General features: G+C 42.0%; 2 protein-coding genes and 1 long non-coding RNA gene across 3 annotated transcripts in view; 1 reads left to right on the plus strand and 2 right to left on the minus strand.

Moving 5' to 3' along the window:
• DHX37 (DEAH-box helicase 37) overlaps positions 1 to 6,241 on the minus strand; it is a 32,901-nt gene extending 26,660 nt beyond the window's left edge. The window contains exon 1 of the mRNA XM_039504947.1: positions 5,613 to 6,241. The gene's annotated coding sequence lies outside the window, so the exon portion shown is untranslated. The remainder of the gene's footprint in view (positions 1 to 5,612) is intronic.
• On the plus strand, positions 1,164 to 6,708 carry LOC120386104. The gene is made up of 2 exons (XR_005589532.1): positions 1,164 to 1,708; positions 6,296 to 6,708. It is a non-coding gene; the product is annotated as an uncharacterized LOC120386104 (long non-coding RNA).
• LOC120386103 (BRI3 binding protein) lies at positions 6,222 to 11,341 on the minus strand. Its single transcript, XM_039504948.1, has 3 exons — positions 10,873 to 11,341; positions 8,896 to 8,998; positions 6,222 to 6,673 (listed from the first exon to the last, which is right to left on the minus strand). The coding sequence occupies exons 1-3, from the start codon at positions 11,074 to 11,076 to the stop codon at positions 6,255 to 6,257; spliced, it is 726 nt and encodes a 241-aa protein (XP_039360882.1). The 5' UTR covers positions 11,077 to 11,341; the 3' UTR covers positions 6,222 to 6,254.
• Positions 11,342 to 11,582: the final 241 nt, after the last annotated feature.

Raw genomic sequence — 11,582 nt, forward strand, 5'->3', positions numbered from 1 at the left:
CAGAGCCGATCAGTTGCATCTTTCTATTGCCCATAAACTCAGCAAACCAGCCCTGGCTGTTTCACTTCTCAGATCAAATACAGCTCCAAGGAAATACCCGCGGTGGGGGTGTTTATTGCCAATAGCAGCATGCGATTAGAACGCGTGCAATAGTATCAGAGGGGTGGCCCTGTTAGTCTGGATCTGTAAAAGCAGCAAAGAGTCCTGTGGCAATGTAACTAATTGGAGCCCTCAGGTTCCTGACCAAGGGCCAGCCCAGTATCAGGTTTTGGCATCACAAATAGGCGTGGGAGTAGCCCCATGGGCTGCCATGGAACTTAGGCAAAGTTTATCCATCTTGGAAGGATGAAGGGCGGAGTTGACTGTGCTAATCTGGGGGGTGAGTGACTGGCCTCTTGAGACGGAGAGTAAATTGCATATGAGGTGATGTTTTGTGTAAGGGACCATTTACCACTATGTCCAGTTTGTCTGGAGATCTAAGGGGACTGTGACTCCATGGTAAGTGTTATAGTGCCCTAGGAGTTGACATTTGTTCCTGGCTTGGTAAAATCTAATTATAAAACACCCCACCAGTTTGGGGTCTCGGCCCTGTTTTGACAGTCTGCCCTGAGGCAGACACTGGCACTCACAGTCCTGAGCCCGGCAGTGCGATGGGGGGGGGGGGGGCTTTAATACAAACCATCAAATATGGAGATCAAGAGAATTAGCAACACTGCGCTGCTCCTGAGGAAGACCCATTGGCAGGGTGCTACAGCTTTCCCTAGCCCCCAGACCGGGACGTTTCTCCAAGGACACAACTGCAGAAAGCCTTCCCCACCCCTGCTCTATCACCGTGCCCCTCTTTGGTCTCCCCTCAGAGGATCCTGCTTAGCTTCCCCCGCGCCAGGTAATGTCACCCCTCCTCTAACGTCAGAGAAGAAGGCGGGGCTGGAGGGATTGGTAGGGGGGGGATGAGGGGTTTTGAAATTCCCGCGTGCAGCTGGCCGTTGGTCTCCGCCGCGCGCCCCGGCTGTGGGAGGTCCTAGCTCGGGATGCGGGGGCCGCACTCGGGCTGTGATGGGCCCCGGCCGGCCCGCGTAGACAGGCCGCCCCCTCCTCCCGCCAGCGTCAGTCAGGAGCTAGGCCGTGGGGGTGGGGGCAGCAGCTGTTAGCTCGCGGCGGTTCAGGGGGGGCAAACCGCCAGCAGGGAATCCACCCACCCGCCCGCCCGCGCTGGGCAGCTGTCACCCATGGGGAGCTGCCTACCCCAGCCACCCAACGCAGTTGTTGTCTCATCGTGGCCTGAGAGCAGCCCCCACCCCCCACTGTAACTGTGACAAGACCTCCAATGAGTGCAAGGTATCAGCCAGAGCCCCGGCAGCTCCCATACAGGGCTGTGTGGTGAGCTGCCTGGGCTCGGTCTACACCCAGCTCAGACACCCCCAGGCAGGCAGGCTGACAGGCGCAAAGTGCACCTGAAGGACAAGGCACCATTCGTGCTGTTGCATTGACAAATCGGCAGGCACCTGATGACATGGAATAGTGCTAGAAAGCAACAGGGTTTGGGAGGAAGCATTACTGCTGTAAAATCTGTGGAGTCAATGATCCACCCTCTACAGTCTTTTGTGACTTCTCCACAGACTATGTGGGCAATGGTCATAGATCACTATCAACAGAACTACATGCAGCTATCAAGGGACACAGGCTTGCAACAACTTGTATAGCATAGGTAAGATTAAAGAAGCGTCTGCTTCTCTTAAATGGCTTTAAGCTGCAGGGTTATCACAAACGATGTATGATGCAAATTTTCTTTAATTTAGACAGTCAGGTGCCATCATACCTCTTTCTCAAACAGTACAAGAGTGGAGTTCCAGAAAATTACTTTTCCTCCAAACAGATGCTTTGCAACAGAACAGTCTTAAGAGCAGTACAGGTCTCAGTGCAAAGTTTCAGTAAACATTTATTTTGTTTAAGCTTAGTCACAATACCATAATTCGTGAAATTGGTCTACAAATATAACTACATAATACATTGATCTGGTGGTCAGAGAAGTAATAAATAAAGCCATGTATAGCTCTGTAAAAATAAGTTTGATATTCATAACTACTTAAACTATCAGCAAAATCTAATATTTCCCTAAGGGTCATATGTCAAAAGTATACATACACAATTTTCTTCAGAACAAATCATTTTACATAACAATTTGCACAAATTTAAAGTTTAGATCATGTTTAAATCTCATGTACAAAACAGGATGTGAAATTAAATGACATCAGTGCTGAAAACCAGTACTACAATAGCAAATATAATTCCTGGTTAAAAAGAAGAAAGATCAATTTTTAATGTGCTAATTGTAGTCACAGTTCAATGGAATTATCCAAAAATTTAAAATACATGCAGATACAATAAAATCTTTATTCTCAAAAAACAGACAAGTAGAACTTAGTCAATAACATCATTAGCTGCCAAAACAGATTATTAGTAATGTGAGGCAAATCACATTAAAAAACTTTACACCATCAAAAAGCTAAGTTTCCACATTAACTATGCAACAAGTCTTTAAAAGCAAATCACAATTTGAAGAACACACTATTAAGTACAGAACTGAGCTACACCAGATTTTGTACATTGTACTCTGACATTCAATACCACTTTTGAAAACATTACATTCTGAATACAAAACAGTTAACTATAGGTGAGGTGTGTACTTTAAGATAAATTGCTACAAATGTAAAGCTTTGCAGAATGTTGATGTATTGAAATACATACAGTAGTTTCAAATATTAGAACCTAAAGTATGAAATATAAATACTTAAGATCTTAATGGAATTTCTGTTAAAGCCAGACAGCTTGAGATCCATCATAAACTATCATGTCAATCAATCAAGTAATGTGACATTCTTTTAAGTAGCTACTGAAGACAGGACAGTAAAAAGGAGCAGTTTAATATTACTAGCCTCTAGAACTGATGACAGGATTTGTTAAACTATGCTAAAGAATGCAAAGATACTACTGCCCACCTCAGAATGAGCCATTTAGTGATTAGAGCAAAGTACTGGGAGTCATGAGATCTGGTTTTATTCCTATCTCTGCCACTGACTTGCTGTGTGGTTGTGGGCAAATCACTCAAACTCCGTGCCTCAGTTTACTCATCTGTAAAATGGGATGATTACATATCTTTGTAAAGTGCCCTGAGGCCCTCATAAAAGGCAGTATAACACAGTCACTGCCTATGGAATGAATTATGAAGAATGGAGTAGCAGAGCCTAGTAGGTGAACAGTATAATTTTGTATGGAAAAATATTTGTAAAATATATTTACAAACGTCACTTGAGAACAGAAATACACCACCAGATTAGCCTTCCAAAAACATTTTAACTACTGTGCACATTAAATTCAGAGCATTTTCAAGTACAATCATTTAATTTTTGTTTGTGCTCTTTCAAAATAACTACTTTTGAAGTTAGCAGATGATACACTGAGATACTTGAGTATTGGGAAACAAAACTGATTAAAATAGCCAATTTTAAATAAACTGCCTAAGCATATTTGTCTTGTCTATTTAGAACATTTTAAATTTTCTACTGTGTTTAAAATGAAACATTTCACTCTGCCTGGGATGTAAGTAAATACAAAAATATATTTTCCTGCATACAGCAGGGTGGGCAAGTTTGGGAGAAGAGTGTTGACACAAAAGGGCTGGTTTTATCAAAAACTAAAAATGTGACATAAAAAAAGACATGGGAATAATATTTTAATTTTTTTCTTCAATACTAAATATAGATTACCTAAAATATAAAACATTTTATGTAAAATATAAATCATATTCATAGAAAACAGGCATGAATGTACAGACTTCAGGTGACAGTTATACATCCCTGTATTTCTTTATTTAGGACACAGTTATGCAAAACTGACTCATGTCTCCTTCTCCCCCAGTTGTCCCATTGAAGACAGTGCGACTATATGCTCTAGTAAGGTCTGTTGGCAGGCTTCAGTCCTTAGGCCCAAAATTCACAAAGCACTTTGCTAAACTGGGGCTTTAATACCTAATTGAAGAGACTACTCTGTACCCAGATCCTACAAGCACTACTGAGTGTAGTGATTTTTACTGTGAATAGTCCCATTGATATCAATAGCACTATATATATTAGAGTTCACAGGGTTGAGCCTGTAGGACCCTAACCTCGTTTTTAAAGTATAAGAATGAAGAAAAAAGTTTACATACGACATTATTAATCTGGAAGTCTGCACATAATCATACAATAATTTTTTATTGTTTTATGGGCAAGGGTTGGGTTGTTTTGGGGGGCTTTTTTTGGTTAAATCAGATACTTCGCAATTTTCAACAAAAACTTCATAAGGATTCACGGTTTTTGCATTTGCATGTGTGGCCACTCAGATGGCATGAAGGATTAAAATGGCTCACACTACATACTGTCAATTGCACATTATACCAACTAACTAAGTTTAAGTGCTCACTGACAAGTTGGTGCCAATGGTCAAAAAACCCTACATTTTAAAATGCCCATAAATATGGATTTAAAAATAAATCATAGTAATACATGTTCAATATGACAGACCAAAAGAGAGATTAGGCAAGTAACATACATTTTTTAAATAGTCTTGTATACTTCAGCATTAAAAATTAAAAGGAAATTTACAATGAAAATTCAATGAAATGTTAAAATCCTAGTTAAACCCCAAACCAGCAAGTTGAAGACAGAATGCCAAATTCTGCTTAGGTGGTTATATGCAATTCCTCTGAAGAAAACAGGGACACATGTGAAATAGCAGTTTTTGGCTCAGCACCAGATTTTATTTTAACACAACTTTTTAAAAATATTAGAAACAGGTTCTTCATAATGATGGTGCATTTTACCTTTTTGGGTATTTATACTGTGCTCATTGCTATGGTATAAATGCACTCTCACCGTACATCCCCGTAACAGCCTTGAAAGCACTGCATTACAAAAGTTAAATGATTTCTCAGACTTTCTTCCCTGAGGTTACCTTTGTCTCAACACACTTCAAGAAATCTTACAAAGTCAGTGTCATAATGATCTAGCTTGTTAGCATGATGAGGATACAAATACATACACCCACCAAAATAAAGTTGCTTCAAAGCTCTCCAACATCACTTTGAAATAATCTCCTATTTTATACACACTCCATAATGTGACTGACCTCCCCAAAGATCCACCGGGGACACGGACTTCAAGCAAAAAGCACCCGTAAGACTTAAAATTTTAGAAAAAAATCCAGATCTTCCTCAAGATAGATTTATTGCTGCTTATTGGTCCTGAGAAAGCTTTAAGCAACAATACATTTGGAAGTATTTTATCTGCTGCATTTTTTGTTCTGAGGAAGCATGTGGGTCCTGAGATTAAAAAAAAAAATCCTATTTCTTCCTATGCACTCCTATGTGGAAAATGCTTTACTGTGATCAAATATAAACTACTCTGCCACTGAAAATTTGCCAGCACACTACATTTGTTATCCTCATAGCAATTTTTGTTTTATTAAACTGCACTTTAAAAAACAAAAACAAACACAACCCCCCTCCCCCCCCCAAAAAAAACCACTGATGGCAAAGTCCATAATATGAAAAACTAAGAAAGAAAACCACATACCTGTAGTGTGTTATGGGTTCTTCATTTTGGAGTGGCTTTAAAGGGCTTCTGATTTATGAAGTAACTCCCTTCTTGCCATTAAAAGCTATGGTATGATATTTTTTGGCCTGAATGTGAGAAAATTTTTCATACTATATGAAAAGGCAACTTCAGGCAATGAAATAAGTCAACAGTAAATTAGAATGCTCACAACTTTGTAAAAAAAATTAAAACGTGGACCCACAATCACTACTTCTCAAGAAAAACATTTGGTAGCTTGAGTAAGATTTTTTTTAATGTCAAATTTGCATAATGCTCAGCTCAGCTTCAATATTTTAAATAGACTACTCAATTTGCTTTTATAAAAACTCTACAAAAAGATGTTTTTAAATGCTTGTAAAAGTAAGCGTTTTCACTGATAAAATTCTAGTCATGGATAAAATTCTCTGAATATACAGCTAACATCTCATATCTTATTTTACAAGTGTAATGTTTCTGAGTGTATAGTCTAGATAAATTACTCTTATTCTTCTTAACACATGATCTAAAGTTTTAACATTGTACATTTTTATCATGTGATATTTTGTTGCTTAGTAACTTTCAATGAGATAGTGCTTAGTAACCTTCTAGTGAGCTGGTGTAAAGTGATCTATAGGTTTTATTTCATTGGTCATTGGCTCTGTCCATGTTTTCCATTATCCTAGTAAGACGTATGTTCAGAAGTCTAATTTGACTGTCAATATGGTCAATCTTCTCCTCAAGACTGCTGCTGCTGTTTCTCCTCCAGTAAAATCCAACGGGCCCAGTCATGAAGTAGACTGCTACAACAAAGCACAGAGGCAAGACTGCATGCTCTGGTTCTCCTTCATACTTCTGGAGGATGTATACACATGAGAGGGCAAACAGAGCAACTCTTACAATCCAGAAGAAGCGACCGAACAGCATATGTAAGAGACAGAAGAAGAATCCAAGGAAGACGGACAAAAACCAATAAGCAAGTAAAACAGCACCAATCAGCAGAAGAACACGGGTAGGGTTGTTGGCAACTGCTGCAGGGCTGAAATAATGAGTCAGGTTGGAAGCTGAAAAATAAAAACAAATTTATGAGAAATTAAAATTTAGTTTAATTACCTCAGGCAAAGGTAAATGTAAACTGTGAGCATAACTAGTGAAAGGCCATATATCTGCAGAAGTTTCAAGGCTGCGGTTTCTAAAAAAGGGGGAGGGGGGAATGACCAAATTACTGGATAATTATAAATATATATGTACCCCCTGTGTGTCCCTTTCATACAGCAGCAATCACTACATTATTTCTATGGTTGTGACTGAGTGAATTCACTTCAGTTAAAGAGAGGGCCACACTAGTCCAGGGCATAAGTTTAGAATTAAGATCAAGGGTAAATATGGCCTTCATGTAGTAACAATATTTAGATATTATTTGTTAAGCTGCATTCAGCATCACACAACAGAATAGTACATGCACCTTTAGGATCACGACTATTTCTACCCTTTGTTTCTTTTCATTCTCCCTCTGCCCCCATCTTCCTTTGCTTCCCTGCCCTTTCCCTGTGTGTCGTTCCTTTCCCCCCTCTGCATTTCTTTCCCTGCAGCAACTCTCAGTTTACCCTTTGGACTTCTTCCTCATCCCATTCCATCTGATAAAATGATCAGCAATAAAATAATGACAACATGTAAAGAGATTAATGACAGGAACTCCATATGCATGCAAGACTGCTTAAAATTATTCAGCTTCATTGACTCTAGATCCCAGAACCATTAGGAAAATAATTTAGTTGGAAAAACATTATTTTAATTTTTAAAGTGTCTATTTTTTGCTCTATGGATTACAAGCACAGTCATCATAATCAGAGAGCCACATATCCCCAAGTTTTCCTTCAAAATTCACACAACACTGGAGCAAGGTTCTATTTCCTAGGCAAGGTTTATAAGCACAAACAAGTATGTCACCATATTAGCGCACATGGGCAAGCCTCAGCAATATGCCGTGGTTTTGGAAAAGCTAGTCATTCGGTCAAACCAAAAAAAGATATTAGAAGTGGAGAGAACATTCTACTACTAACTATTGCAAAGCACATTATGGAAAAGTGCTCCATTAACTTCAACATGGTTTCCATCATTAAGTGACAAACTTAGTAGATAAAAATCCTCTTAATATGTCCCTGTTCCAGCCCCAATGTCTGATATACAGCATCCCCAGGACCATGGGTCTTCTTTTCTCTCTTACAGAGAGGAAAGGAGTCACATTTACAGAGTGCTCTATATAACCAGACTTAGCATTAAGAATGTTACAAATATCATAGATGGGAGTAAGAAAAGGGAGAAATGAAGAGGAGGGAAAACAAGAAAAAACTTAGGTACAGGCAAGGAAACAGACTGAAGGACGGAAAAAAAAATGTGAAAATACTGGGAAAAATTATGCAGACCTTTTTCATTCTTTTCTAAGGAAAACTTTCCAATAACTGTCCTCACTCCAGAGAAATATTTTCAAGGCATCCTCATCACGCTAACACAGTAAAGTGATTAAGCTACACAAACCCTTTAAAAGTTTTATTTCCCAGACCCCTGCCCAGAGAATTTAACAGTGTTGAATCCTAATTACAGAACAGATATAGCAGCAGTGCAAAACTTTTCTCATATTGCTTTACCAATACACTTCACCCGCTTCTGGAGTGTTGAGAGGAGAGTTGGGATAGATGGAACTAGAGGGATTAAATAGTAAGAAAAAGAGAAACAAACTGGAGGTGGGAAATAGTCCCTACCAACACATTAGAAGGGGTAGCTATCTAAACCAGCCTTCATAGTTGCATACTCTCATTGCTCTAGAAACTGTCCTCTCCATTCTCTTTAGTGGATGATGCCCAGTCACAAGTCTCAAAACTCCCAGTGAAGGACAAAGATTAACCACTAACCTGTCCAGATTTAGAAAGATATGCAAGACATCTCTTTGCCCAGATTTTCAACTCCGTGAACTATCAGATCTTGGATTTTAGCTCACTGGTCAGATGTCTTTCCATTCTCTGCTTCAAAGCTACAGAATGCAGAGTAGCAGGATTGTTTTACTTCTTTTGTTTGGAAGTATTAATGACAAAATGTAAACCCTGAAAGTGCTCCCAGAAACTGTGCTGATGAATGATTTAGAAGTGCATGTAATAAACAGGTATCAAAGATAATACAAATGCAAAGTAATACATACCTTATTAACATTCTCCATCCTTCCAATACCTGTAAAAACATCCATAAGGATTACCTGCATAATTTTGGGTTTAACAGACATCACACTTACCATCAATTCCAAGAACATCCAGCACATCAGTCCATATTCTCCAGAAGGTGTCTACTAATACATCCACACCGTAAACAAATCTTTCCGTCAGCCTAGAGAAAAACTAAAATAAAATGATACTGTAAAGAATGGCCATTGGAAATCAACCTTGAGGGGTTTATGCAGTTCATTCAATTTTCAGTGCATCTAAAAATATATATACATCACTGATTGATCAATCAAGGTACATACAATATATATTTCCCTTTACCATAGTATCTGAGTGCCTCCAGAAAAACTGAAGTAACATAGTTTTTGTTTGCCTGCTTGTTCATGTGTGTGTTATTTGCAACAGGTTCATAACTGGTTTGTGAAAACTAAAAACTCTTTCAATGCAATCCTCAGATATTTACTGAAAACCTGACAGGTCCATAAACAATGTGTTGGAGATATACACAAAACGTTAATGACAGTGCAAATTATACTCATTCAATTCAGTAAATTAACATACCTTCATGTTACTATGATACAGAGGGAGTTAAGATTGGGAATTTGTGAAGTTAGAAGACTGAATGAGAAAATGAGTACACCTGAAGGCTGATTTGGTTTCTTTTGGGAACAGCCTAATCTAAATTTATAGTTACATAATTGTTTGTATTCAATACAGTAAAGTATCAGAGGGAAAGAATCAAGATTTGAAGATTACAATTCTTGTTAGTCTTATTTCAGTTCTTGTGTGTATCCCTGAAGAATTTGACCTGAATCGCTGAGAAGGGTCAGACAACACTGTGGAAAAAACACCTGCATCCTCTCAATGCTACTGCCTTCACTGCTATAGAAGCTACTCCAAAGGTTTTCAGGTCCAAATTTTGCCAATGTAGTGGCAGCCTTCTGAAGATTGTCACTATAAACTTCATGAACAAAAAGCTATCAAGATTATAGATGAAAAAGATGGATATTTGGCTCAGCTTGCTTCCTCTAATCTAGCACCTGCATCTTCCATGCTGCTCCCTAACACTGCCAGCTATCGTGCAAGAACCTTCTCCTGGCCTCCTAGTGACATTCAGCTCAGCCTTCCCCTCTCTCCGTTTCAATAATCTTATCTGAACACATTTTTTTCTTTCCTTGCTCAGGTGTCTTGATTCTTTCCCTCTGATACTTTACTGTATTGAATACAAACAATTATGTAACTATATTTCAAAAAGAACTGTGACAAAACAGAAATATATGCTCTGTATAAATTGTTTTTACTCTCCCAGCACTAGTTCAATTATTCATCCACACTTCTATTTGGAGTAACAACAAGGAGGCGGCTAAGGATTTCTCAGATGGTAAGGCGTTCTCAAACCTTGTTTTTCTTTGCTTTAGACCACTAGAGGTCAGAGGGCCCCGGGTCCACAATATGAAAGTCATTGCCCACTGCTTCTAAGCCGCACGAACCTGCGCTAGTATCTGGTGGATTAGAGATGCAGAGCAGCCACCCACAGAGGGAGCCAGACAGCTCGCTGCTGCGCTGAGTTGCTCACAGTGCTCCGCCGTCCAGCCCCATGGTCTCTGTGAAGGCTCTTTTCTGCTGGTTAATCCTTACAATGGGGTCTCATTTAAGTTTTCGGGGAGCAGAATGTCTGCGCGGAGGGGGGCTGTTTATTAGCTCATAAATCACATGAAAACGTGCACGCACCAAGCCCCCCCCCCTTCCAGCCTCGCCACACGCAACCAAGAGACGCTTGGGGTGAGGAGGCAACGAAGGCAGGTGGCCTCCGTGGTGCTTTCAGCGATTCCTGCTCCCAGGCAGCCTTAGTCCCCCAGGTACTTGCGGGGCCTGCTCGGGGCAGCGCAAGGAGAGCGGGGCCTGCGACGGGAAGGGGAGGGGGCCTGCGGGGAGCGCCCGAAGCCGGGGACGGGACGGGAAGGGCGGCTGCGCGGGATGGCGGGAGGGCCTGGCCGAAGGGCCCGCTGGCGGGGGCTCCCCTGGGAGGGCCGGGGGGGGGGTCTCACCTTCTGCAGGGCCCGCACGTTCTCCTCGCCGAACAGGCTGCTCACCCCCTGGTAGACGCCGCTGGCCGCCCGGCGGAGGCTGTTCTGCTTGTCGGCGCCGCGGCTCCGGGCCGCCCAGGCTCCAGGTCCCACCACCTCGCCCAGCAGCAGCAGGAGAAGCAGCGCCAGGCCGGGCACGAGCCGCCCCCTGCCTGCCGCCGCCATGTCGCTCAGCCCGGCCAAGACCACCTAGCGCCGCACGCTGCCGCCTGACCGCGAGGAGCCTGTGGCCGCCGCTCCCAGCATCCTCCCGCCAGGCGGGCAGCGCCGGAGTCAGGCGGCGGCTGCAGCGCCCCCTGCGGGAGGCGGAGCGGGAGGGCCTGTCCCTCGGGCAGCCCTCATCGCAGGGCGCCCCTCGCCCCGGACACACACTGCACACCCCTGACAGCACAATACACACACTGCACACCCTCCCCCTCACAATACACACCCCTCACCGCGCAACACACACACTGCACACCCCTCCCCTCACAGCGCAACACACACACTGCACACCCCTCCCCCTCACAATACACACCCCTCACAGCACAACACACACACTGCACACCCCTGACAGCACAATACACACCCCTCACAGCGCAACACACACACTACACGCCCCTCCCCTCACAATACACACCCCTCAGTGCAACGCATATAGTGCACACCCCTCCCCTCACAGCGCAACACAC

This window comes from Mauremys reevesii, linkage group 18, assembly GCF_016161935.1.
Source record: "Mauremys reevesii isolate NIE-2019 linkage group 18, ASM1616193v1, whole genome shotgun sequence".
Taxonomy (NCBI): domain Eukaryota; kingdom Metazoa; phylum Chordata; order Testudines; family Geoemydidae; genus Mauremys; species Mauremys reevesii.